Below are 27719 nucleotides of genomic sequence, written 5' to 3' on the forward strand. Positions count from 1 at the left end.
GTATACCATAGTAACATCTGACACTTATGTCATGCTGTAATGTTACCTCAGTATACCATAGTAACATCTGACACTTATGTAATGCTGTAATGTTACTTCAGTATACCATAGTAACTAGAGATGAGCGGTTCGGATTCTGTGGAATCCGAACCGCTCCGAACATTGGGGATCCGAGTCCACCAGAACCCTGTTCGGGTGTTCACCGCCTGACTCGGATCCCCGTTCGGGGCCGAACGGCGGCCGCCTGATGTCGGATTCTCACTAGAGAATCCGACATCAGGTCTCCTCGCGTGTAGGGCAGAGCACAGTGATAGCGCTCTGCCCTACACAGACACAGACACACAGCCGCCAGCGGCAGCTGTGTGTTTGTTACAGCAGCCAATGAGAGTCACACAGACTCTCATTGGCTACTGCACAGAGGGAGCCGGCTGGAGCTCACACATGAGCTCCGTCTTCCGGCTCCCTCCTCAGCGTGTGACAGAGCGGACGGCGCGGGAGCGGGGATACAGGTAAGTTTTTTTTTTTTTTTTTTTATTTGTGCAAGGGCCAGGGGCACTACTGGGGGGGGGTCTGCACTACTGGGGGGGTCTGCTACTGGGGGGGCTATACTACTGGGGGGGCCATACTACAGAGGGGCCTGCTACTGGGGGGGGCTATACTACTGGGGGGGGTCTGCACTACTGGGGGGGTCTGCTACTGGGGGGGGCTATACTACTGGGGGGGCATACTACAGAGGGGCCTGCTACTGGGGGGGGCTATACTACTGGGGGGGGTCTGCTACTGGGGGGGCCATACTACTGGGGGGGATCTGCACTACTGGGGGGGGTCTGCTACTGGGGGGGCTATACTACTGGGGGGGCCATACTACAGAGGGGCCTGCTACTGGGGGGGGCTATACTACTGGGGGGGGTCTGCACTACTGGGGGGGGTCTGCTACTGGGGGGGCTATACTACTGGGGGGGCCATACTACAGAGGGGCTATACTACTGGGGGGGTCTGCTACTGGGGGGGCTATACTACTGGGGGGGCCATACTACAGAGGGGCCTGCTACTGGGGGGGGCTATACTACTGGGGGGGGTCTGCACTACTGGGGGGGTCTGCTACTGGGGGGGGCTATACTACTGGGGGGGGCATACTACAGAGGGGCCTGCTACTGGGGGGGGCTATACTACTGGGGGGGGTCTGCTACTGGGGGGGCCATACTACTGGGGGGGATCTGCACTACTGGGGGGGGTCTGCTACTGGGGGGGCTATACTACTGGGGGGGCCATACTACAGAGGGGCCTGCTACTGGGGGGGGCTATACTACTGGGGGGGGTCTGCACTACTGGGGGGGGTCTGCTACTGGGGGGGCTATACTACTGGGGGGGCCATACTACAGAGGGGCTATACTACTGGGGGGGTCTGCTACTGGGGGGGCCATACTACTGGGGGGGCTTACTACTACTGGGGGGGGGCTGCTACTGGGGCAGCCTACTACAGGGGGGGGGCATACTACAGGGGGGGCCCATACTACAGGGGGGCTACTACTGGGGCAGCCTACTACTGGGGGGGGCCTGCTACTGGGGCAGCCTACTACTGGGGGGGCCATACTACTGGGGGGGCCATACTACTGGGGGGGCATACTACTGGGTGGCATGCTAATGGGGGGCATGCTACTGGGGGGGCCTGCTAATGGGGGGCATACTACTGGGGGGCATTCTACTGGGGGCACTGCATAGTGGACCCTACTACTAAGGGGACTGCATAGGGGGCACCACTGCTGGGGGACATTGTGTAAGGGACACCGCTACTGTGGGCATTGTGTAAAAGGGTCACTACTGTGGGCATTGTGTAAAAGGGGCACTACTGTGTGTCGTAACATAAATAAGAGACACTACTTTATGGTGTAATGTGAATCAGGCCCTATGTGCGGTGTAATGCTAATAAGATTGTGCACTGTGACCCCTAGGGCCGTAGCCCACTTTGTAAACAAGTACTGTGACTCTGCTGGCCGTACCCCACTGGGTGGGTGCACTACTTTTCATTTCTGCCACTGCTGTGTGGCACTGTGTCATAGATGTGCTTTATACTGTGGTGTCTGTGTCGTTGTGCCGCTGCTTTGTCGCTTAGTAACCAGTCAGCTCACTGCAACCTTTGGCCAATAATGTTGAAAACAATATTATAAGCTGTGATATGGTCTAAATTGACTGGAAATTAATGTTATTGAGGTTAATAATACTCTAGGAAGAAAAAAAAGACCAATTTATGTGATTTTAGCTTTTTTTGTAAATTTTTGTAAAAAAATCCAAATCCAAATCCAAAGCCAATCACCGCAGTTTGGCAAATCCAAATCCAAATCCAAAGCCGGACGACGAATTAGAACCAAATCCAAATCCGGCAAAAATGGTCCGGCGCACATCCCTAATAGTAACATCTGACACTTATGTAATGCTGTAACGTTACCTCAGTATACCATAGTAACATCTGACAAAAAGGTCTAAAAACTATGAAGCGAACTTTGTGAAAACCAATACTTGTATCAGTCTCAAAACTTTTGGCCATGGCTGTAGAGTTATCCAACCCTCTCCCCTATTGCTCAATTCCATGAGGCTCACACAGCCGCCATTTTGTTTCTATGTACTGCTTTAGGTGCACAAGAGAGTTTATACAGTTATGCCGGTGGCCAGCTGCAACCCGCCCAATGTCAGGCCAAATTCGGCGCACACCCACAGAGCCGCCATCTCAATTTTCATTTATATAAGGTATAAGCTGCACTAGCATAAGCAGGTGCAAAGGGCAAATAGCAGAGGTCATGCCACAACAAACACGCTAAAGTAGCTTTTTGCTCTGCACACGCATGTGGTTGAGGGCCCACGTTCTAACAAGTCTATCTCCGCCCAGCTCCCTGGCATGCATCTAAAGCTCAGATACCTTCCTGCCATGCGCCCCATGAGATCCAGGACGGCCATCTTTCCCTCGGTCACCCTGCAAGAGAAGAAACCATAGGATAACACGTGATACATACATGTGCGCTGATCGCATCACGGTGAGACACAAATACTTGCTCTAAAGACTTAGCAAAAAAAATTGTAATTATGTTAAATATTTTAGGTTGTTTCCCAGCACCGGTTTAGATAGAAGAATTTATTATCTGATTATTTGCATAAATGGAGGTAAGAGCTACATGCATGGGGCAGAGGTGAGAGCTACATGCACAGGGGCAGTGGTGAGAGCTACATGCACAGAGGCACGGTAGGGTTGGCAGGAAAAGCTGGATAGTGACAAGGAATGTTGGCAATACTCCTTCCCACTCTGCCACTCTGCCCAGCCCCAGACCCTAAGAATTAGTGGCCAAGGCAATCTAGCCATTCCATGCTCTAGTCATGTCCCATCCAGATCACATGGAGGCCGGCTTGTGAGGTGGGGAGATATCCACACACATGAGGCTATAGCGTCTTTTTACAACCGGGGTCTTCCAGCAATACCAAAACATTTTCTGATCTGATCTGATCTGGTTAATAATTGGTTGGCTCTGGATCAGTAGCGATATTACAGTTTATGGGCACCTGTAGGGCTTATTAAAGGTGGACTGTGGTGATGCAGAAAGTCACTGAGATCAGCAGTACATAAGGCCAGAGCTTCTCACAGGTAGGTCAAAAAGAAATGAGACAGAGGTAAGTTACCAAAGTTAGATGAAGAGCAGGGTCGTAACTACTGGTTGTCCAGGATGTCCCGGCTCTGCCACCCACAAATGTTAAGCTCTGGGGGCCCGTGGCTGCCTGACGTTAGGGAAAGCTATCAGCAAAGTTCCCCAGCCTTGCCTTTAGGTCCGAGCTCCTGGCTCTGGGCTCCATCACAGAGCCTCCATGATCTGGTGGCCCGGAAGTCAGAGCCTCCATGATCTTGTGGTCCGGAAGTCAGAGCCTCCATGATATTGTGGCCCGGAAGTCAGAGCCTCCATGATCTTGTGGCCCGGAAGTCAGAGCCTCCATGATGTTGTGGCCTGGCAGTGCAGCACGCGATGTCATGATGCAGCTGAGTAAACATTTGAGTGAGTCCTTCACTTTGCCAGGGACCCCTGAATCCAGTACTGATGTAGGGTATAAATGCAGGAAGATTGGGACAATGCAGCTGGCAGGTGAGGGTTGATGAGGGTGCAATTACCCCTAGGCCTGTAATGCTCTTACAGATGCACAGTCAGAGTATCTGGCTGGACCATATAGATTTCCCCACAAGGACATATTAATTGACAGGATTATTATCCTTCATGGGTGTTATGGGGCAGCTCATCGCAGTCACCATCTCTGCATTACACCCATGATATAGACAATGGTGATATAATTGGGCCACCCTTGCGTTATCCCACCAAGGAAAAAAAAATTACCCGGTCTACAGGGCAGGAGAGTCCGGACAGAGGTGGGGAGGCCTCTAAGAGAATGGCCACGTATAGGAGGGGTAAGAGGAGAGACACAACACTACTGTACAATGTATACACGAGCATCACAAGTCTGAGATCGCTCCGCACCTTCTCTCCCTTCTGCCCCGATCGTCCCTCCGGTCCTGGATTCCCGATGGGCCCCTGGGGGACAGATACAGAAATAGAATTATCCCCTACAGTCACAGCCGATAAAGCATCAGGTCAGTGGCGGAACTAACACCACGGGGGGTAAAGGGCGCTACGGGGACTGGAGGTGAATAGGGCTCAGCAATGTCACGTACGCCCCAACCGCTAGACAGGCCCCAGCTTTGTTGAGAGCTTGGGGCCTGGGAGGCTGGGGCTTTATTTACAGACCATAACCTACGTTTCGATGTTCTGTTCCGCCCCTGATCACATTCAGCCTTTCTTAATTTATGATGCAACATGTCTTATACCTACCACTTTCCCTGGGGCTCCGGAGGTCCCGGGTTGTCCTCTTTCACCTGGTGCCCCCTAATAATGATAAATAATAATAGGTGGTCTGTGAATACAGTTGAAGTAAGAAATGTTTTTTATTTGTAAGATTGCTGATAATATTTTTATTATTATTATTACTTCTAAGGCGCCACAAGGGTTTTGCAGCGCTGCGCATAGACAATAACACGCAGGATTACATGGGTATACAGCGGACAACATAGAGAGATAAAGACAGTAAATACATTGACATTGATACATAATTACCACCCGCAGAAGGCATAACACGACATGAACAGAGAGTGCCCTGCTCGCAAGAGCTTACATTCTAAAAGGGCAATACGGGGACACTGGGTCGGTGTGGGGAACCGGGCCATCGGCTGGAATATTTGGAGAGTTAGTAATATGTGTGGCAGGATTCAGGGAACCGTTGTTTTTAGCGCACGTTTAAAGGCAGAGATGCCAGACGGAGGAGAGCAGCGCCACGTCCTTACCTCTCTCCCAGGAGTCCCCGCTGGTCCAGTCTCACCGGCAGGCCCGGCTGGCCCCTGTACAGAGGAGTATATGATCTGTGATTGTCACCCTATGACATTACTAACACCCACTCATGTAGGACATGGAACGGGCTCATACCTGCATCCCCTGAACTCCCTCACTGCCTGTGATGCCCTTGTGGCCTTCGGGGCCCGTCAGGCCTGGCAGCCCTTGGGAACCTTTACTACCTGGTGGACCGATTGGGCCCTGCAGGACATCACAGAGAATTAGAGAAGACCACGCACTCGCTCAATCGCCTCATCCCTGTACCCCACTTACCAGGGCTCCACTGTGGCCTTGCTCCCCCTTTTCTCCTTTTGCACCCTGTGGACCCTGATAACAGAAAGCAATTGCTGACTTAGATCACAGGATTTCCGCTGAGACCTTCAGTATTGCACAATTCTGAACACGGGGCCTGATTCAGCAAGCAACGCAAAGGAGAGGACGCACGCACTTGGCCGATGGTTTTGTACTGCGCATGCATCGCACAGCACGTGCATGAACTAGCCAGTGCGGTCCGGTAAGCGTATGCAGACTACAAGCACCGTGCACGCAAACGCCTTCCGATATTGATTGACAGGAAGTGCTGTTTGTGGGTGGTGACGGGGGGGGTGGTCGGGCGTACGCAGGCGTGCCTGTGTGTTGGGACGCCGTTATAGGGGCGTGCATAAATTAGTCACTGCTGTGCCGCATGCAGTGATGAGACTCCGTGCACATAGGAGGTTGCCAAGATCCTGCGCAAGGTCTGGTCAACCACTGTAATACAAACGTGGTCGATGGTTCTCGATGTTACCGATGTTTGCGCTATCTTGCGTACTCATCAGGCTTTGTGTAAAGGGAACTGGGCGGATTAATATAGGGCTGGGCGTCTACATCTTGTGCTGCGGTCTCCGTGCGTATGCATTTATTAGCGTATTCTCGCATCAGACGGGTGCGTGCGTCTGCTAGTGTGCGTTCCTTGCTGAATCAGGCCCTCGGTCATTTGCCAATAAGTTACATGCAATGTAATATCGTGCGCTCAACACGCAAACACGTTCTACACATACCGATCCCCCTCTCGGGCCGAGATTGCCAATTGCGCCAGGCTGGCCTATGTCACCCTGCAATGAGAGGAACATTGTGCAGCTAGCATGTTATAGATATAGCACTCAGCCGGGAGCCGGCGGGGGCAGGAGAAGACTCATACAACTAAATTACCTTCAACCCTGGGGGTCCATCAACACCTGGAGCTCCGGTGTCCCCAGAGGTCCCCTGTAATCAACCACATACACAGAAACTCAGTCACCACAATCAGATATTCTATATACATACACCTGTAAGTGCTGTTTGGTAACACACCATTTCTCCGAAGGGACCGTGAGTACCTGCAGCTCCAATCAGACCAGGTTGTCCCTGGAAAAATGGAAAACATTGGTCACCGTAAGACGTGCGGGAAGGACGTGCCGCAAATGTCCCTGCTGGGGTCTGAATGAGGTGTGTGAGCCTAGAATTGACAATAATAGATTTTACATTGTATCACGCTCTTCTCTAATTAGACTTGAAGCAAGGACCTACTCAGGTCCTGGTAGCTTTAATTATCAAGTTTTACATGAAGAGTCCACATTTGTTATGTTTTGTGTGATGCAGCCATATTTGTGTGGCCTATCTGTCTCAGTCTCTGGTAACCATGTTGCAGGGACAGGTGCACAGTGTTATGATTAATAATGGATAGCCCAGGTACTTTTGCTGCCGGGTGCATCCTAATCCATATACTTTTAATGGGATCCATTTTGCACCTACTGAATGCACTTCACAGAGAATATCTAGGCCCATTCTGACAAATAAAATATATTACAATATTATGGAGATTGTCGCGGGACATTGCAGCAAAACCTGCGCTCTTGGTGTTACGCTCTTTTTTTTTTAACAGAAACGAGCGCCCATAAATCTGCCGTGTGGCCACCAGGGCTTGGCTGTGCCCACGCTGGGAACCAGCTGTTTAGCGTTTGCTCACAGACGAGTTCTCCTGCGTTGTCCAAGTTATGTACAGAAGCCGCCCTCTCAGATGCTCACCTGGAGTCCTCCTTGCCCTTTCTCACCCTTTGGGCCCCGAGCTCCACGTTCTCCCATAATGCCGCCTGGCCCAGGATTCCCGATGCTTCCGCGTGGTCCCAGCTCTCCCTGGTGTCAGACGGAAAAGTTATAGCCCAAAATGCAGATTTTGAGGTAATTTATCGTAAAAAACACTGATTTTAGGTCTAACCTTATCTCCCGGAGGACCAGGATTTCCGATATCTCCCACTTCCCCCACGTCGCCCTAGACACACAGAGCAAAGAGCTGGTCAGGAGACGTAATAGCAGTAGCCTCTCTATGGTTATGGCCTATAATAACTTGTACCTCTTTGCCTGGCTCTCCTGGAGGACCTGACAGGCCCTGCAGACCTCTTTCTCCTGGGTCACCAATAGGCCCCACAGGGCCAGAAGTTCCCGGAACACCAATATCTCCCTGCAATAAGAATGGCCAGGAACAGGACACGTGTGGTCAGTCTTACGGCTAAAACACTATACTATTTATCAATCTCTATCTATATCTCTCTCTCTCATTAAAAACATAAGTACATGCAAAACAATAACACCAAACAGCCAGTGTAATGGTGACACACGTGTGTGCCCTGTGGTAATCCTGCATAACGTTACACAACACACAGTACTGATCACAAAGATGGACAAATAATCTCTGATCAATCAAGATGGGGGAAATTGGGAGCCGGGGTTATTTATATAATGGAACAGGGAACTTTCTAGGTCACTTTGGGAACAGTTAGTTATATTATAGACTTTACATTCAGCCATCAAACTATTCTTCTAATGCCTATATTTCTAATCATACACTGCTGACGCTTCCGGCATACTGACCTGGTCTCCTTTACTGCCGACACGCCCTTCGTTCCCTGTAGTGCCTGGCTCACCCTAGGGTGTAGAGAGAGAGAGAGAGAGAGAAAGTGAGAGGGAAAGTGAGGGAAGGGAGGAAGGGAGGATAGATTTGGCATAAACGTAGGTTTACCTGCTCCCCATCCAGTCCACTGACTCCCTGGTCACCGACTATCCCGATGGTACCCTGACAGGGAAAGAAAGTGACATTTGCTGTCCCCTTATATAGAATCCATGTTAGCAATTCTGTACGATATAATTGACCAATGATACAAAGGGCCTGATTCAGAGCCACTCTTAAGCGGCCGCTCGTTCGTTCCGAGCGATGTTTGCCCAACTGCGCATGCGTACGGAATACGGATGCGTACGGATCGCGTAATACGCATGCGCGAACCAGTCAGTGCGGACGAAAATCGTTTGTTTGCTAAATAGCGAATGGCTGCTATTTTGAGTGACAGGAGGAGGCGTATGTGGGTGGTAACAGGGGAAGGTGCTTGAAAACGGGAGTGGAGATCCGTACGCAGGCGTGCTTAGAGGTCAAAACGGGCGTTTTATGGGTGTGCATAATTAATACAGCAGCGTCATTGACCACGTCACTGGGTTATTTTATAGTCAGAACTGCTCGCAAGATTGTGCTAGGAAAAACCAACCACAAGAATAGCGAGCAGCTCATACGCTGGTCGATGTACTCGATTAATCTAATAAATAGCGGACATGACGTAGGATGCGAACGGCCAGGGGGCGTAGTTATCCAAAAAACGACCGCAAGATTTGTTCGCTCGTTCAGACATGGAGGCGTGAACAGACCGCAAAGAGCGAACGGTTCATTTGAATAGCCACCCCTATTTTCTGGACGAATGAGCGCTAATTGCGTCCGGCTCTGAATCAGGCCCCAAGCGCATAAGGGGCACGAGAAGAGTGATGCTGACTAGGTGTGCAAAACATTTGTAGCTCCTCTGGGGATGGGACCGAGCGTATAAGGGGCACAAGGGAGGTGATGCAGCTCCTCTGGGGAGGGGCTTATAGAATATGGAAACTTGCTCCTCATTAACCTCATCACTTGTGGAACACACGGCTTATTATGATTTATTATTAGAATTGGTAACTCATTTTGTAAATCAGTTTAAGTATTGTCACATAGAGGGCTGCATTCCTGTTATAGGTACCGTGTGCCGGCTGAATACTGCTGAAAACTTAGGAGTCTGAGGATAATAACTGTACTTGGGTGTCACTAGCTCAGGAAAGCATGGGGAGGCATTTTTAAGAAGGATCGCAGCGATATATGTACCAACAAATTCCTATAATTGCTGTCTCAGCAATATTTTTTAAAAATTCTATTTGTCTTGGCTATTAACCTATTAATTAACTTTCCATGACAGTGGAATCTGACGCTGTTTCCGGCTTACTCACCTTCTCTCCTTCCTCTCCAGGCGGCCCTTCTACCCCAGCTGGTCCCTCTCGGCCCTGAAACAGAAGCAAAATGTAGCCGTACTGTACAAACATCACAGCGCTCTGAGTTAGAAAGCACGTGTCACCCGCACACAGGGATGGAAATGGCAGCTTTAGAGACGGCGTGGAGAACTGCAGACAACATACTGGGCGAATACTGAGAGACCGTCACTGCCCAAAACAAAGATGGAGGCTGCCCACAAAATGTTACCACATGATTTCCACTATCAGAAATGGGTGGGTAAAGTAATTTACTGGGAAAACACTTACCGGATATCCTGAAGGACCGATAGCGCCTTCTTCTCCTGGAGGCCCATGGTCCCCTGGGTCCCCAATCTTTCCAGGTTCCCCATCAGACCCTGAATTGCCAGGAGGGCCCTAAATAAGGGAGAAGGATTCGGCTAATTATAGATGATCATGGACTGTATCATTAGTGGTAACGAGGGGCGAGCCGCATTCTCCTGCTGAACACATGATTACGACGGCCAATAGCATACAGGTGTAGGATCTATTATCCTGGAACGCTGGAGAATAACACTTTTCCTGACGAGGGGTATTTGGCTTTTCCTGACAAAGGATATTAAGGTTTCTCCTTATAAGGGGGGTCTTTTTTGTACCGTTTGGAGCACTGTTCCTAAAATAAATTAAGTTTCATTTAAATAATAATAACTGAAAAAAAATCTACCAAAATGAAATATGTAGGGAGCTGTTATATGTTAGGCGTTAATGCGCCTGTCAGACGTAATGAGGGTGACAAAGTTTGACTACAAAGTGGGTGGAGTTATGCGGAAAGTACCACACAGCGCCAGATCGCAACATTCAGGAGAAACATATGTGCTGTGTTTGTACGACAGATCAAAAAATTATAATTTCCATGCTATGGGGATTATTACTTAATAACAATAAATATAATATAATACGACGTGTTTACAATTGCGCTGTAACTCATACTTGTTTAAATTAATTTATTAAACTACAATGAAATACAAGTGACCATTAAATGGCCTATGTGCTGGTGGCAGCTATATCCTTAGTATGCAGCCAGGAAACTAGTGAATTGATCAGTTCACTATGAAATCGTGACACAATGCGGATTAACGGGACGCAGGACTTCATTCAGAGTCGGTCGTTGCGGACGCTCGGTCGTACGCCACCGATGTTCGCTAAACTGCACATGTGTAAAATTCGCAATGCGCGTGCGCAAACTAGCTATTACGATCAGAAATTGCTCTCTCCTTGAACACAGCCAGGTTGTTAGTTTGAGTGACAGGATGAGGCGTTTGTGGGTGTTAACAGAGGAAGGTGCTTGTGAACGGGGGAGTGGAGATCCGAACGCAGGCGTGCCTGACTATGCAAACGGCGTTTTATGGGAGTGCATAATTAACTAAGTAGCGTCATGGCACATGTGACATGGGAGGTTATTACACTGACATGATCGTAGTGCTTAAGAGAGGGTATGGTCAACCTTAAGCTCTACGAGCAGCTCCGATGGTTCCAGATGGTCTCGATTAATCCTTATATGCCCGGAGATGACGTGTAATGCGAACGAGAAGGGGGCGTATTATTAGTCTTACGGCCGCATCCTCCCCTCGCTCGTCCAGCTAACGATCCCATCTTAACGACGCAACTTGCGAGCGCTTCATTTGCATATCCGGCCCCTCTTACCTTACGACCGTGCGGCCGCAACGACCGACTCTGAATGAGGTCCACAGTCCCATCATAGCGGCCTCCATTCAGTGCGCATTTTAGAGATTAACCCTAAAACTGGAAACTGGTCTGTAGTGTAAAAGGGTACAGGCTACTGGATTGTCGGACTCAGGAAAATATTCATAGGTTTCTCACTGCCTGTTGCCATATTTATGCCAAAGTCTGTATAACATTTCCAGTCAGTCACTGGGTGAGCAATATACTGCTATGTCTTAAAGGCGGAGATAATTTATAATTTGTAATTTTCAGGACACAATTTGATGATACTACTAATCTAGTACGCTAGATGGATATACCAGCAGTAACAATGATCCACTTGACATGAAGCCACTGAAGGCTCGGTATGTGTTAGTAATGAACGTACCGGTGGTCCTGGCAAACCCTGGTCACCTGACTCCCCCATACGACCCTGAAAATCCCAAACAGAGATAGGTAAGGAGATTTAACAACCTGAACTATAGATACAAATCCTGGTATACACATAAGTGCAGAGACAAGTACATAAAAGTACAATTACTGGGACAGTATAACGAGGTGCAATGTGGGGGATCTAAATCACTTGGAGGAACAGTCACCCCGATATTTGCAGATATTTACAAGTATGTTACTAGCGCATATGATTAGGGTGTAATAATAAAATATATGATTACATACAGGAGTTATATGATTTAGCACAGTTACTAGGGGATATAATGTAAAATTGGACCCACATTTTAATTCTTACTATTACCTGTGATCCGGGAGACCCTCTCTCCCCCTGAGGTCCTGGCGGTCCCTAAATAGTAAGATATAGAAGTCATCATATATTCTAAGCGTCTAACTGTCATGATTATAGTGAGCAAATCTCATGCAGTATTGTATTAATTGTACTATATAATGTATATATATATATATATATATATATCAGGAATCCAGACATTTAACATTCTTATTGTTCCTTATTTTATAGTTGGAGTCTTCCATTTGTTTTGTGAGTTTCAACCATTTTTGTTTTTCATCTTTTTCGGCCCACGCATTCCCTCGTGAGTTGTGCACAGCGGTTTCCGTGGCTGCCCACCAGCGCAGGGCCTGTATAGTTGTATATCTGACCACTGCACGGCCTATGGGTTTTCCCCAGGTATATAGTTCCCTCCCACAGTGCAGAAGTATACGGTAGGCTCGCTGGCTTCTGGAGTGTGTCTGTTTGAGTGAACCGCTTGTGGCCCCCACTGGGGCAGGATGTAGATGAATGGCCACCTTCTCATTGTACAGTGCTATATAAGGGATGATAACGTGATGTGCATATACCTTTTGGCCAACTTTTCCGGGCAGTCCTGGTATCCCGGATGGTCCCATCTCCCCCTAATAATGTAGAAAGAAACTAAATTAACTTGAGCACATAAAATAATTACATCAGAGAAACCGCGACGATCTCTGACAAGTCCCAGGGAATCTGCTGAAGTGGAGACATGAAAATTAATTTTGCAAGGACGGGATTATTTATACTCACTGGCAGAGGTGGGATAAGGGGACGTCACTTATAGGTAGGTGCACATTTATATATATTTTTCTATAAATAAGGAAATGATCTATCTGACTGGTCAGCGGTGCCAAAAAAAACAGTGTAATCCCTGAATTTATAATGGAACGCAGTGGAAATGGCGGCCTGTTACTGTGATTAGACTGCACCTGGAAGTCGGGACAGGGCTCATTACCACGAGCCTATTACACAAGCGGTTCACGCACGGGAGAGACGTATAATGCACAGGGATATGAAAGCTGGAGATCTCCCATGCGAAACGCGTCAGTTTTCACAAATCACATATTGGTGAGTTGTATGGGGAGGGGGGAGAATTCCTGTCTATCCCGGCAGCCATTACTGTGTCTCTCAGTCACTAGCACCAGGGGGAGGGGTGTGTGTGTGTGGTATCTCTGTATATCGCACAGGTAACATCTATGTCAGTATTACTGGATTATTTCTGCACATGTCCTATCTGCCGGGTGTGTGGCGACACAGTCAGAAGAGGACGCCATACCTTCTCACCACCGTGCCCTGTCCGCCCTCTCTCGCCAGAAGGACCGGGGAAGCCCTAGGGACGAAGGATATTAGCATTTATATCTCATCTCTACAAATCCTTTAGCCCAATTCTCATCTTCTCACTCCTGAAGCTATAACGCCGCTGGCATAGTGATAAATGGGTGATACGTCAGTTCTCTTACGCAGGGTAATGTGTACATGCAGGCTACTATCCCAGCGTCTGTGTACAGCCGGGGCACGCACACCTAAAGTATCACACCCACTGCAAATGCTCCCTATTTAAATGATGCCCCATCTTCCGGTGAAAGGACAATAGAGAGGTGAAAGAGGGAGATTCATATTTATTTCAATTAAAATAACCTAATATTCTGTGTCTTTATGTTTTGTTTCTACTTCTAGGCTGCTACTTGCAGTTCTGGCATGACCACATGACCAAGCAGGCAATGGTAGGACTTGCTGGGACTTGCAGTTCCCGATTCCCCTAGGGAATTCCATCCCACGCTGATCAGACTGGGCCGTATCACATTATGACAGGGTTCGCCAGGCTGTGGGTCTGTTATAGCGTGACCAGCCCAGCCAGGCATAGACTGGTGCTAGTGGCCAGTGTCGCCATACCACCCTATACCAAGTGTAACCAACCCTGGTTTTATAAAATGGTCACACAAATAATTCCATGTTATATCCTTTATATCTGCCTTACGTTCACGTAAAACACAATTACGTTTACCATCTATAATAATCCTGCCCTCAAATAGTCTAAACTCACTATGGATATAGGATTGGCTCTGTATTGCCACCTCTTGGCCACCATTGGTTCTGCAGCAGCTCGGATATCTGTTTCTTTGGTTGATTTGTTGGCTTACCCAACCAATATGACCAGATAACCATAGACCTGCCCCAGAAAACTATGCAATGACGGATCACATTGTAAACACTTACATACATGCCCACAGATCCTTGGGGTCCTTCGGGTCCTTGTTTTCCAGTAAAGCCCTGTAAGAATACATAACTGACTCATTCTCTTTATTCAATGTCTATTATCTAGGACAGAAAGTTGCCAATATATCATTCTGGTCAACAGAACCGATCAGTTCATTTTATTCTTGCACAAAGAAGCTATATTACAAAAATAAGAATGATCACCAGGTTATAGTTCTATACCAGGGGGAGGAAACACTGCAATATTGTGGTAAGGAGTCGTATGCACAGTGCAACCCTGTCTCTTGTCCGGCCCCTGGTACTGGTGACAACTCGCCCACATAAATGCAACACCAGGTTGTACCTATCTGCTCACTGAGGCCAAGCCACACTCATTGAAGTGAGCATCAACCACTCCCAGAGAGTGAGTCGGCACATCACCAGTGAGGGTCTATCGGATGACCTAACCTCCGTTTTACAGCGATTATTCGGTAACAAGGATTGAGGGGCCAGCAAGTTCAGTTCGGGGTCCATACCCAATTGTACCGCGGATATGTTTGTTTGTTGAACGGGTAAAAATTCCAGTGAGTTTTGAACCAGTTCAAAATTTTTGAGCCTCTCTAGTCAAACTGGTGGATAATGAATTACTGGTCTTTGTTGGCCAAGCGAAAACTTTATGGTCACTTTCTCCATTAATACATATATTTCAGTGCAATGTCCAATTAGCCAAGTACTGTATCCTTTATGTAATTGTACTTACCCTTTCTCCTTGTGGTCCAGGCTCTACATCCATCCCTGGTCTACCGGGAGGACCCTAGAATAAAATAAAATTACTATGATGTGGTCGCTGTTATAACAACTCGTGTGAAGCCTGGGAGAAGAGAGGTCTACTCACGGGTGGTCCCGGGGGTCCATCTCTGCCCGTCTCCCCACGTGGTCCTGCTAGACCCTGCGGACGGTATGGGAACAAAGACCTCTTAGAATAACTCAGGGCAACACTAGAAGAGGTGGCTCTTTTTGGATTATGTTCCCCAACAGGGAGGTAGTTGCAACCAGCGAACCCCCTCAGCCACGTGATGAGCGATTTTTTACTATAAAGCTCTGTGCAGCAAAAGGGACCTGGTAATTACCAGCAAGATCAGCCATTTATAACTGGCCACCAGAAAAACAGCAAACCTACCACGGGCTATTAATGTCCAACCCACCACGGGCTATTAATGTCCAACCCACTACGGGCTATTAATGTCCAGCCCACTACGGGCTATTAATGTCCAGTCCACTACGGGCTATTAATGTCCAACCCAACACAGGCTATTAATGTCCAACCCACCACGGACTATTAATGTCCAGCCCACTACGGGCTATTAATGTCCAACCCAACACAGGCTATTAATGTCCAACCCACCACGGACTATTAATGTCCAGCCCACTACGGGCTATTAATGTCCAACCCAACACGGGCTATTTATGTCCAACCCACCACGGGCTATTAATGTCCAACCCACCATGGGCTATTTATGTCCAACCCACCACGGGCTATTAATGTCCAACCCACCACGGGCTATTTATGTCCAACCCACCACGGACTATTAATGTCCAGCCCACTATGGGCTATTAATGTCCAACCCAACACGGGTTATTAATGTCCAACACACCACGGGCTATTAATGTCCAACCCACTACGGGCTATTAATGTCCAACCCAACACAGGCTATTAATGTCCAACCCACCACGGACTATTAATGTCCAGCCCACTACGGGCTATTAATGTCCAACCCAACACGGGTTATTAATGTCCAACACACCACGGGCTATTTATGTCCAACCCACCACGGGCTATTTATGTCCAACCCACCACGGGCTATTTATGTCCAACCCACCACGGGCTATTAATGTCCAACCCACCACGGGCTATTAATGTCCAACCCAACACGGGTTATTAATGTCCAACACACCACGGGCTATTTATGTCCAACCCACCACGGGCTATTAATGTCCAACCCAACACGGGCTATTAATGTCCAACTGCTGCTGTGTTACTAACCTAAATAATTTACCTAACATAACTGAAATATACTTCTCACAGTTTGTCCCATCTGTATATTAATGGGTGAGAACTTTATAAAACTGGTAAGAGTTAGTCTCTCTGGCATCACCCCGCAGTAAGGATGTAGTTGTAATACAGAATAATTCTCTTACAGTCTCATAGCTAACAGATATTTTTTTGCAGAGTTGAAAGATTGGTAGATTACAACATAGAAGCATGGATAGCGATTGCACAGCAAATATTACGTTTGGCAATTCTATAATAAATTATAAGGTACAGCGTATATCGTGTGTGAAGATTTAAGGCCTATGGTTGGAAAATGTTGCCTAATTTCCAATATGAATACTTACAATTGTTCCTCTGCTCCCAGATACCCCTGGTGCACCTGTGGGCCCCTGAGGAAAGAGGAGGCTATTAGACATGGTTAGAGGCTGATTGCTATATATACCCTAAGATGAGCACAGCCAGTACTGGCCTCCTGCGATAATAGTACATTGTACCATACAGTATCATGCAGCCGATATTGCGGCCCAAGCGAGGGAACAGACATGACGTGACAAGAGGGGATATAGATAATAAGGAGGAGTGAATTAAAATAACGTAATGTCCCAACTAATGTATCAATACAATCGCAGCAAATTTACAAAATATGCATAATATTGTGTCAATTTGCAGTTTTGCATGATGGTAAGAAGTTAAGTATGGAGCATACTGAGGGATGGGACTAGTGCGTTATAGCGCAGTGGTGGGTGGGGCCATGGCGATGACAATCACATCCTCGTGCAGCAAAGGGGGGGTCTGACCAACGGCGTCATCTAGGCTCCATCTCACTCACTTCATTAGAAGGAGAAGGGAGGTCTGAGGCGGAAGCCCACTCTCTTGTTAGTACGGGCACAACAACATTCAGGAGTCTCCTGGACATTGCAGGACAGAAGGTAAGTATGGTATAATTGTGTGGTGAGATCAATGGCACATATGGAGATGGGTCTGAGTGCTGGGAGCCTGTCTCACCCCCTACTCACTGTAACTCTCCCCTCACTACACTAAGCTTCAGTGTCCATTGATTCTCCTACCTGCATCACTGTGTCTTTTCTTGCTTCTACTGACTGAGCCCCAATCTCTAAACACTGCAGTGCACTTCCTGGACACATTACACATCCAAGGTGTCCATCAGTGCTCAAGGCAGGCATGCCCCCCATACTCAGAGGCATGCCTCTATTAGCTCTCTTTGGGCTCTATTTATTACAATCCGCATTTGTAATGCAGATTGTAGTGTGATATTATCGACTGAATTCACATTACGAATTCAGGCAATATCACAGGGATTTACTACAAATCCTTTGCAGGGACAGAGCTTGCGAGAAAGCTCTGTCCCTGCGGATCCCCTCCGCACTCTAGTCACGATATTTTCGCAAAAAAATACCGTGACTAGTGCCCCGCGCATGCGCCGTCCGGCCACTGCTGCTACCCCCCGACACTAAGCCCCACTCCCCGCGATCGCAGACCCCCCCGTGACCCCCCCCTGCCTTAATAGCACTTACCTGCAGTCATCGGTGCTCCGATGATGTCTTCCATGCCTCCGGTCAGCTGATATCCATACTGCACTGGGACCCGATCATCTGATGACGGGGCAGTAGTGCAGCATGGGAGACCAGCTGACCGGAGGGGAGTCATCACCGGAGCCCCAACCACCGGTCCCTGAAGTCAGGTAAGTGAATTTTTTTTTTACTATTTTTTTTTTTGCAGTGTATCAGCTTGCCGTCTGTTTAGACCACACAGCTGATCACTGGGACCGGCTCCGGGCTCTGCTCTGCCTTTTAGAGCAGAGTAGGAGGCCGGTAACCGGTGGACACCCTGGATAACGCCACCTCCAGGTGGCGTTATTATCACAGGGCTTTCCCCGGTATTTTTTTACAATTTATTTTTAGTAAATTTGGTCGGATCACATTTCTCATTACAGTTATGGGAAATGCGATCTGCTTTACTAAAAATAAGTGATACTGGGGGTTGGAGTAGAATTTTACGAATTCTACTCCAATTGCCCTGTAATAACTACAGGTGATACTAAAATAATGTGAAAAGGGTGTGACAACACAAAACAGCCTTTTTCACTTTATTTTAGTAAAAATAATGTTAATAAATAGAGCCCTTTCTGTGCAGCTTACAGCCCATGATGTGGCCCTGCCCCCAGCTCTGCAAGCAGTGTCTGATCATAGAGAAGGGAGGCTGAGCTATTGCTGCCTCATCTCCCTGCAGTCCCAGAAAGCTCCACAAAGCTGGTGAGTGTTAACTATAAAAATGATTACAATAAACAAATATATGTTATAATATCTTCTTCGTATTATTCTAATAATTTTTTATATCAATCTCAGGAGTATGACAGGGGAGGCTCTGCCCTGACAGCACGTCCCTGGTATTAACCTATATATATATGGCTTGACTTAGAAATGTGACATTGAAAAAAAAAACAATGGTAGTACCGATGTTTTTAACATTGATCTAAAACATTGTTTAGTCCTAAACATTGGTTTGGAAACACTAATGGTTTCCAAACTTAACCACTGATTCTACTTGTTTGAAGTAAACTAGTTAATTATCACACTCCAAGCAAGGGATATGAACACCAAACCTCCTATACCATAGTCATTTGTATGCACCTTGTTTCAGTTAAATCCCCATGTATTTGAAAGACATATTACTCTGCATTCCATGCACAGAACTCAAACTCACAACCTCATACACCACAGCCAGTAACACTGTATACCCAATGCACTCTGCACTGGTCTGCACACATTTACCAGTAACACTGTATACCACTGCAACAATAAGGAGCAAGGAAGTAAAACAGTTAAGTAAGAGGCTAGAAAGTTGCTGGGATTTGTGGTGCACCAGGTACAGGCCAAGCGCCATGCCAAATAATGGGTATATATAGTGCATAGTGGGAACCTGTGTACCAGGCAGTCCTTCTGCGCCCTCCGAACCTGGAACACCCCGATGACCCTGTGTGGGGACAAAGAAAATAAACTGTTTATCGGAAGCACCAGATGGTAGTTATAGGGGGGTGCACACTGTCTACACAAGGGGTACAGAGACTTCCGCCAGCACCAGCTGGCCAGCAAATCAGCCCTACAGTAATCTTACACCAACAGTTAAGTAGATGATCAGCAAATATGCATTAAATCAGCATCCAATGTTACAACTGTGCCTCTGCCGCCCCCTGCTGGCCCTAACGCAATATTACACAGCTGTACACAAATACTGTACTATACGTAAATGTTGGTTATGTATAATGAAGCATTTATTATGGGACTTACTTAATAATAAGATAATTTGCTAGCCGATGCTGTAATTGTTTACTGCTGCACTCTGGTGGAAATATAGCATACATTAAAATCTATTTGTAACCTACATACTTGTGAGCTGTAGATTTCAGTTGAAATGAATCCGTTCTGGCTGAGCTCTCCTAGGACCTGATTCAGACATGGATGCTAACCAGATATTGTTGCAGTTGAGCGATTATCAGCGGTCTGCGCACGATTCACACTGCGCACGCACCAAATTACATTACCGTTGTGTATTTACCCGCAGTGCGATTGGCAGCCATGGAGCATATGGGGGAGGTAATGGGGAGTGACAGCTCAAAGGCACCATTTTCGGGGCGTGTCTGTGCCTGCGACAGCGATCCCATATGCAGATAACATGGCTCCAGCGTCTCAGGTCCCAGCGCCTGCGACATTTGCATATTTTCGCCCAGCAGCTACGAAATATTCGCAGCAGCAGCGACATTAGCGTTCATCTCTGAATAATCAGGTCCTTAGTCCCCTCCCCTCACTTCCATTCTATTAACAGTGTGTCATATTTTTAGAAACCGTGAATCCTCAGTACTACAAACAAGCGATAAATGTAAATGTGATTTTCTCAGTATGAGGCCCCAGACAGGAATCACTAACAGCAATGACGGAGCTTTGCTGTGATGTAACCGCGTTGCCAGGCTTGTCCGTCCCACCTATTATATTATAACTAATAGCTGGATGTTATTATATACTGGTTCGTGTGGATCTAGAAAAGCCAACATGGGCACAAATATATTCCAGCCCCTGCAGTGCCACAAGTGTGCCCGAGAATTGTTGCTCGCATGATAAATGTCATAGTACTGTAGTGCCCCCGTTGGTACAGAAAAATATAATAGCGCCCCTGTTAGTATAGAAATAAATAACATTTCCCTCCAGTCCTATAGTAATAGTGACCCTATCCTAAATTAATTCAGAATACTGTTCCCAGTCCTACAGTAATAAATAATAGTGAATTTAGTTCTAAATGAATTAATAATATTGTCCCCAGTCCTATAGTAATTAATCAGTGTTGCCAATACTATGTGCATTATTAATAGTACCCCCAGTCTCATCATTAATAATAGTGATACCAATACTAAATTAATTAATAATAATGTTCCCAGTCCTATAGTAATTAATAATAGTGACACTATTCCTATATTAATTAATAACAATGTTCTTAGTCCTATATTTAATGAATAAAAGTGTCCCCAGTACTATATTAATTATTAATAGCGCTCCTAGTTCTATAATAATAAATAATAAGAGTTCCCAGTTTTATAGTAATTAATAATACTGTCCCCAAGTACTATATACAGTAACGTGTGTTTTTTTGCTTTTGTTTAACCATTTTTTTTATCCTATCCATTTACACTGTTTTTTTTTTAGTTTTAACTATTTTTATCTCGTTTTTTTACCTGAATGCGACAAGATATATTGGACATGAAACCAGTAGATAATATGCCACCAGCCGTAGGTGCCAGCTCAGTTTATAAACCAGTAGATAATATACCACCAGCTGTAGGTGCCAGCTCAGTTTATAAACCAGTAGATAATATGCCACCAGCCGTAGGTGCCAGCTCAGTTTATAAACCAGTAGATAATATACCACCAGCTGTAGGTGCCAGCTCAGTTTATAAACCAGTAGATAATATACCACCAGCTGTAGGTGCCAGCTCAGTTTATAAACCAGTAGATAATATACCACCAGCTGTAGGTGCCAGCTCAGTTTATAGACGTAATTTAATAAGTGTGTTCAGATGACAATCACTATCACTGATGTACAAGTTCTGATCACTCACCGGAGATCCTGGGGTCCCCACAAGACCTCTCTGCCCCATCCGTCCCTGCAATAGACAGAAAATACTCTGTAAACCTTACATGGGAGGGTGGGAAAGTTGTGGCTCCGGGAGGGGTTGGTGATGGCGAGGAATAGGAAAGGGTTCACTATACATAATAAGACGTGTTATTCATTCATATGATATGTAATTACAGGGAGGATGAACTCCAGATGAGAGGGCAGCCGGGTCCTGGCTCTTCTCAGTGCCCGCCTACCTGCTAGGCCCCCAAAACAAGGGGCAACAAGGGGCATTTGCTACGCAGGTTATAGAGCTACATAACAGCAGTGACATTAAGAATGCGAGTAGCTGGGCAGGGTGAGGAGCTGGGCAGGGTGAGGAACTGAGGAGGGTGAGTAGCTGGGCAGGGTGAGGAGCTGGGCATGGTGAGGAGCTGGGCAGGGTGAGGAACTGAGGAGGGTGAGTAGCTGGGCAGGGTGAGTAGCTGGGCAGGGTGAGGAGCTGGGCAGGGTGAGGAGCTGGGCAGGGTGAGGAACTGAGGAGGGTGAGTAGCTGGGCAGGGTGAGGAGCTGGGCATGGTGAGGAGCTTTGCAGGGTGAGGAGCTGGGCATAGTGAGGAGCTTTGCAGGGTGAGGAGCTGGGCAGGGTGAGGAACTGAGGAGGGTGAGTAGCTGGGCAGGGTGAGTAGCTGGGCAGGGTGAGGAGCTGGGCATGGTGAGGAACTGAAGAGGGCAAGTGGCTTGGCAGGGTGAGTAGCTGGGCAGGGTGAGAAGCTGGGCAGGGTGAGTAGCTGGACAGAGTGAGGAACTGAGGAGGGTGAGGTGCTGGACAGGCTGACGAACTGAGGAGGGTGAGGAGCTGGGCAGTGCGAGTAGCTGGGCAGGGTGAGTAACTGAGGAGGATGAGGAGCTGGGCAGTGTGAGTAGCTGGGCAGGGTGAGTAACTGAGGAGGGTGAGGAGCTGGGCAGGGTGAGGAGCTGGGCAGGGTGAGGAGCTGGGGAGGGTGAGGAGCTGGGCATAGTGAGGAGCTGGGCAGGGTGAGGAGCTGAGGAGGGCGAGGAGCTGGGCAGGGTGAGGAACAGGGCAGGGTGAGTAGCTGGGCAGGGTGAGTAACTGAGGAGGGTGAGGAGCTGGGCAGGGTGAGGAGCTGGGCAAGGTGAGTAACTGAGGAGGGTGAGGAGCTGGGCAGGGTGAGTGTGTTCCTTGCTAAGGACTGTCCCTTGCTGTGTGGAGGGGTGCACGGCTGTTTCCACTACAATAAAGGATAAGAATCGTGTAGCAGATCACAGCTGGTGGTCTCTGGGTCTCATCCCCTTCTCACACGGTGCATCGTACAGCTGTACTCCCACCAGAATAATACAATTATGTGAAGGGATGACTGATGCTCTATGAATGTGTCGCAGTGAGAACATGGGATCTCCTGATTTGTGCACTTGTACATAGATATCAGGAAGATCACTAGAAGCGACAATTAAAGACTGATAGTATTTCCCATCCCCCGTGGCATGCTTCTATATGTGCTGGTAAATACGGACATGGGTGCATTTATGTTGAGCATTGATGATTACCCGGTTCCCCCGAGGTCCAGACACCCCCTTCTGTCCATCAGCGCCGCGGTTTCCCTTTATTTCAAAGTACAAAAACACAAACTTAATCTCATATCATATAAGTTGTGGTGGAATTATTATATTACTATAGCAGATCAACAACACAGAGCTGAGGCCACAAACAGCAGGTTCTCCACTATTTAATGGGACGGGGAGTCGCACAACAATCCCCCCAACTTCTACAAACTGGTGCATGAGCCCCTAGGGGCTCCTCCTTCTTCTGCAGGGTGAAGTCCATAGAACATGTCTGCAGTGAGGACCTCTGCTGGAGACGTTGGGTAATTACTATAGCAGTACTGGAGGAGAGGAGGTATCCCCTCAAGAGTGAAAAACCCTTTAACAAAACTTTTGTTTTACCAACAAAAACTCAACAAGAAATAAAAAAATCGTTCAACCATCAAAACCGTCTCACCAGGTCTAAAGTGCACTAACCTTGGGGCCCTCACTCCCGTTTTCACCATTGGGACCTTTCTGTCCGTCATCCCCCTAAATGATAGAGAAAGATAAAATGTTGGTGTCTCTAGCTATGATATGTGAATGATACGGCGCAGAAAATATCACGTGTAAAATTAAGACAAATTCCTGTGAATTGAGATTATTTGCGGCCATAGACACGTTGAACAAAGGCAAAGCCACCAATTGTGGTCACAAATGGCGATCATGGGAAAGACTCAGGGGTGTGCACTAATGCCATCACAGCTGTGATCCCGTACATTGGGAATGACTCAGGGGTGTACACTAATGCCATCACAACTGGCGATCATGTACATTGGGAATGACTCAGGGGTGTTACACTAATGCCATCACAGCTGTGATCCTGTACATTGGGAATGACTCAGGGGTGTACACTAAAGCCATCACAGCTGTGATCATGTACATTGGGAATGACTCAGGGGTGTACACTAATGCCATCACAACTAGCGATCATGTACATTGGGAATGACTCAGGGGTGTACACTAATGCCATCACAGCTGTGATCCCGTACATTGGGAATGACTCAGGGGTGTACACTAATGCCATCACAGCTGTGATCCTGTACATTGGGAATGACTCAGGGGTGTACACTTAAGCCCATCACAACTGGCGATCATGTACATTGGGAATGACTCAGGGGTGTACACTAATGCCATCACAGCTGTGATCCTGTACATTGGGAATAACTCAGGGGTGTACACTAATTCCATCACAGCTGTGATCCCGTACATTGGGAATGACTCAGGGGTGTACACTAATGCCATCACAGCTGTGATCCTGTACATTGGGAATGACTCAGGGGTGTACACTAATGCCATCACAGCTGTGATCCTGTACATTGGGAATGACTCAGGGGTGTACACTGATGACATCACAGCTGTGATCCTGTACATTGGGAAAGACTCAGGGGTGTACACTAATGCCAACACAGCTGTGATCCCGTACATTGGAAATGACTCAGGGGTGTACACTAATGCCATCACAGCTGTGATCCTGTACATTGGGAATAACTCAGGGGTATACACTAATGCCATCACAGCTGTGATCCTGTACATTGGGAATGACTCAGGGGTGTACACTTAAGCCCATCACAACTGGCGATCATGTACATTGGGAATGACTCAGGGGTGTACACTAATGCCATCACAGCTGTGATCCTGTACATTGGGAATAACTCAGGGGTGTACACTAATTCCATCACAGCTGTGATCCCATACATTGGGAATGACTCAGGGGTGTACACTAATGCCATCACAGCTGTGATCCTGTACATTGGGAATGACTCAGGGGTGTACACTAATGCCATCACAGCTGTGATCCTGTACATTGGGAATGACTCAGGGGTGTACACTGATGACATCACAGCTGTGATCCTGTACATTGGGAAAGACTCAGGGGTGTACACTAATGCCAACACAGCTGTGATCCCGTACATTGGAAATGACTCAGGGGTGTACACTAATGCCATCACAGCTGTGATCCTGTACATTGGGAATAACTCAGGGGTATACACTAATGCCATCACAGCTGTGATCCTGTACATTGGGAATGACTCAGGGGTGTACACTAATGACATCACAGCTGTGATCCTGTACATTGGGAATGACTCAGGGGTGTACACTAATGCCATCACAGCTGTGATCCTGTACATTGGGAATGACTCAGGGGTGTACACTGATGACATCACAGCTGTGATCCTGTACATTGGGAAAGACTCAGGGGTGTACACTGATAACATCACAGCTGTGATCCTGTACATTGGGAATGACTCAGGGGTGTACACTAATGCCATCACAGCTGTGATCCTGTACATTGGGAATGCCTCAGGGGTGTACAGTAATGCCATCACAGCTGTGATCCTGTACATTGGGAATGACTCAGGGGTGTACACTAATGCCACCACAGCTGTGATCCCGGTCATTGGGAATGACTCAGAGGTGTACACTAATGCCATCACAGCTGTGATCCCGTACATTGGGAATGACTCAGGGGTGTACACTAATGCCATCACAACTGGCAATCATGTACATTGGGAATGACTCAGGGGTGTACACTAATGCCATCACAGCTGTGATCATGTACATTGGGAATGACTCAGGGGTGTACACTAATGCCATCACAGCTGTGATCCTGTACATTGGGAATAACTCAGGGGTATACACTAATGCCATCACAGCTGTGATCCCGTACATTGGGAATAACTCAGGGGTATACACTAAAGCCATCACAGCTGTGATCCTGTACATTGGGAATAACTCAGGGGTATACACTAATGCCATCACAGCTGTGATCCTGTACATTGGGAATGACTCAGGGGTGTACACTAATGCCATCACAGCTGTGATCCTGTACATTGGGAATGACTCAGGGGTGTACACTAATGCCATCACAACTGGCGATCATGTACATTGGGAATGACTCAGGGGTGTACACTAATGCCACCACAGCTGTGATCATGTACATTGGGAATGACTCAGGGGTGTACACTAATGCCATCACAGCTGTGATCCTGTACATTGGGAATAACTCAGGGGTATACACTAAAGCCATCACAGCTGTGATCCTGTACATTGGGAATAACTCAGGGGTATACACTAATGCCATCACAGCTGTGATCCTGTACATTGGGAATGACTCAGGGGTGTACACTAATGCCATCACAGCTGTGATCCTGTATATTGGGAATGACTCAGGGGTGTACACTAATGCCACCACAGCTGTGATCCCGGTCATTGGGAATGACTCAGAGGTGTACACTAATGCCATCACAGCTGTGATCCCGTACATTGGGAATGACTCAGGGGTGTACACTAATGCCATCACAACTGGCGATCATGTACATTGGGAATGACTCAGGGGTGTACACTAATGCCATCACAGCTGTGATCATGTACATTGGGAATGACTCAGGGGTGTACACTAAAGCCACCACAGCTGTGATCATGTACATTGGGAATGACTCAGGGGTGTACACTAATGCCATCACAGCTGTGATCCTGTACATTGGGAATGACTCAGGGGTGTACACTAATGACATTACAGCTGGAAGCATTCAGTAACCAACTAATAAATTGTCTTATTGAATAACATTGATCTGAACACCACAAGGCCGGTTAGTCTGGGTCTACACTTAACAGTTGCACATTAGAAACGCTGCAAATAAATAATGTCACTTACTATGGATCCAGTGGGGCCCATAAGCCCTTTCGGCCCAGGGAACCCTACAAAGCCAGTTTGTCCTTGGTCCCCGGGGGGTCCTGTGGTGCCAGCAGATCCAGGAGACCCCTAACAGGAAGATGGAAGTGTCAATGACCAATCAGTATACAGTAAAGTGACGGGGTGATTAATGACACATACACCCCCTACAAACTTCTGTACCTTGTCTCCTTTCACCCCCGGACCTCCTTTCTCCCCATCAGCCGCAGGCCGACCCTGGGGAGATACCATTAGTAACAGGGACATTTACTTTCATCAGGTAAGTGTTATGTAGGTGATCTAATTTCCATATCTGCCTTTTATTCACTTCTTCATATATATTTTCTGATAACTAATTTATATTGAGCTTATTGTAAGCTTACTAAGCCGTGGATAATAATTATACCTGTGCGTTTAATGGGATACAGAGTTTTAGATCATTTATTTGGTGCCTTTGTTGTAATTGAATTGATGAGAATACAGAGGCTGATCTGACTTAGGCGCAAAGAAACTAAAAGTCAGTAACTTTGCCCCTTGGTATAACCATGCTGGCTGCAGGTGGGGGCAGATGTAACGGGCAGACGACGTTAGAACTAGGAGGGGCGAGTCCTAGCTCAAACCTAGGGGCATAAATCCAAATGCAGGCGAACGTTTGATAAGCCCCTGCGGCAAAGGGCTTTCTCGCAGCTGCAAGGTTTTTCCTATTCAATTGCTGGGGAGAAAATCGGTCACAGTAATTCCAATACCGCAACTTTTTCTCGCAGCCTGGAGCAGGTGCAAAAATGGGGAAAATCTTTATTTTAAGCTAAAACTATCGGGACTTGATTCAGAACCCCTGGCCCCCCCCTTCTAATG

At 47.4% G+C, this 27719-nt stretch overlaps 1 protein-coding gene across 2 annotated transcripts in view; it reads right to left on the reverse strand.

Moving 5' to 3' along the window:
- LOC148435779 (uncharacterized) overlaps positions 1–26931 on the reverse strand; it is a 48473-nt gene extending 21542 nt beyond the window's left edge. The window contains exons 1-29 of one of the 2 annotated variants that reach the window (XM_088465569.1): positions 26847–26931; positions 23627–23680; positions 23156–23209; positions 21591–21635; positions 19411–19456; positions 16807–16851; positions 15305–15358; positions 15170–15223; positions 14431–14484; positions 13490–13543; positions 12762–12815; positions 12205–12249; positions 11839–11883; positions 10038–10145; positions 9729–9782; positions 8452–8505; positions 8304–8357; positions 7786–7893; positions 7651–7704; positions 7461–7568; positions 6747–6800; positions 6606–6659; positions 6455–6508; positions 5688–5741; positions 5508–5615; positions 5369–5422; positions 4860–4913; positions 4509–4562; positions 2915–2968 (exon numbers count right to left, since the gene is read on the reverse strand). In XM_088465569.1, coding sequence (XP_088321695.1) covers positions 2915–2968; positions 4509–4562; positions 4860–4913; positions 5369–5422; positions 5508–5615; positions 5688–5741; positions 6455–6508; positions 6606–6659; positions 6747–6800; positions 7461–7568; positions 7651–7704; positions 7786–7893; positions 8304–8357; positions 8452–8505; positions 9729–9782; positions 10038–10145; positions 11839–11883; positions 12205–12249; positions 12762–12815; positions 13490–13543; positions 14431–14484; positions 15170–15223; positions 15305–15358; positions 16807–16851; positions 19411–19456; positions 21591–21635; positions 23156–23209; positions 23627–23676 — 1680 coding nt within the window. In that variant the 5' untranslated portion in view covers positions 23677–23680; positions 26847–26931. The remainder of the gene's footprint in view (positions 1–2914; positions 2969–4508; positions 4563–4859; positions 4914–5368; positions 5423–5507; positions 5616–5687; positions 5742–6454; positions 6509–6605; positions 6660–6746; positions 6801–7460; positions 7569–7650; positions 7705–7785; positions 7894–8303; positions 8358–8451; positions 8506–9728; positions 9783–10037; positions 10146–11838; positions 11884–12204; positions 12250–12761; positions 12816–13489; positions 13544–14430; positions 14485–15169; positions 15224–15304; positions 15359–16806; positions 16852–19410; positions 19457–21590; positions 21636–23155; positions 23210–23626; positions 23681–26846) is intronic. The other variant, XM_088465570.1, reaches the window with a different exon arrangement.
- Between the last annotated feature and the right edge of the window lie 788 nt (positions 26932–27719).

The sequence above is a fragment of the Taudactylus pleione genome, unplaced genomic scaffold, assembly GCF_031769625.1.
Source record: "Taudactylus pleione unplaced genomic scaffold, aTauple2 ptg001997l, whole genome shotgun sequence".
Classification (NCBI taxonomy): Eukaryota; Metazoa; Chordata; class Amphibia; order Anura; family Myobatrachidae; genus Taudactylus; species Taudactylus pleione.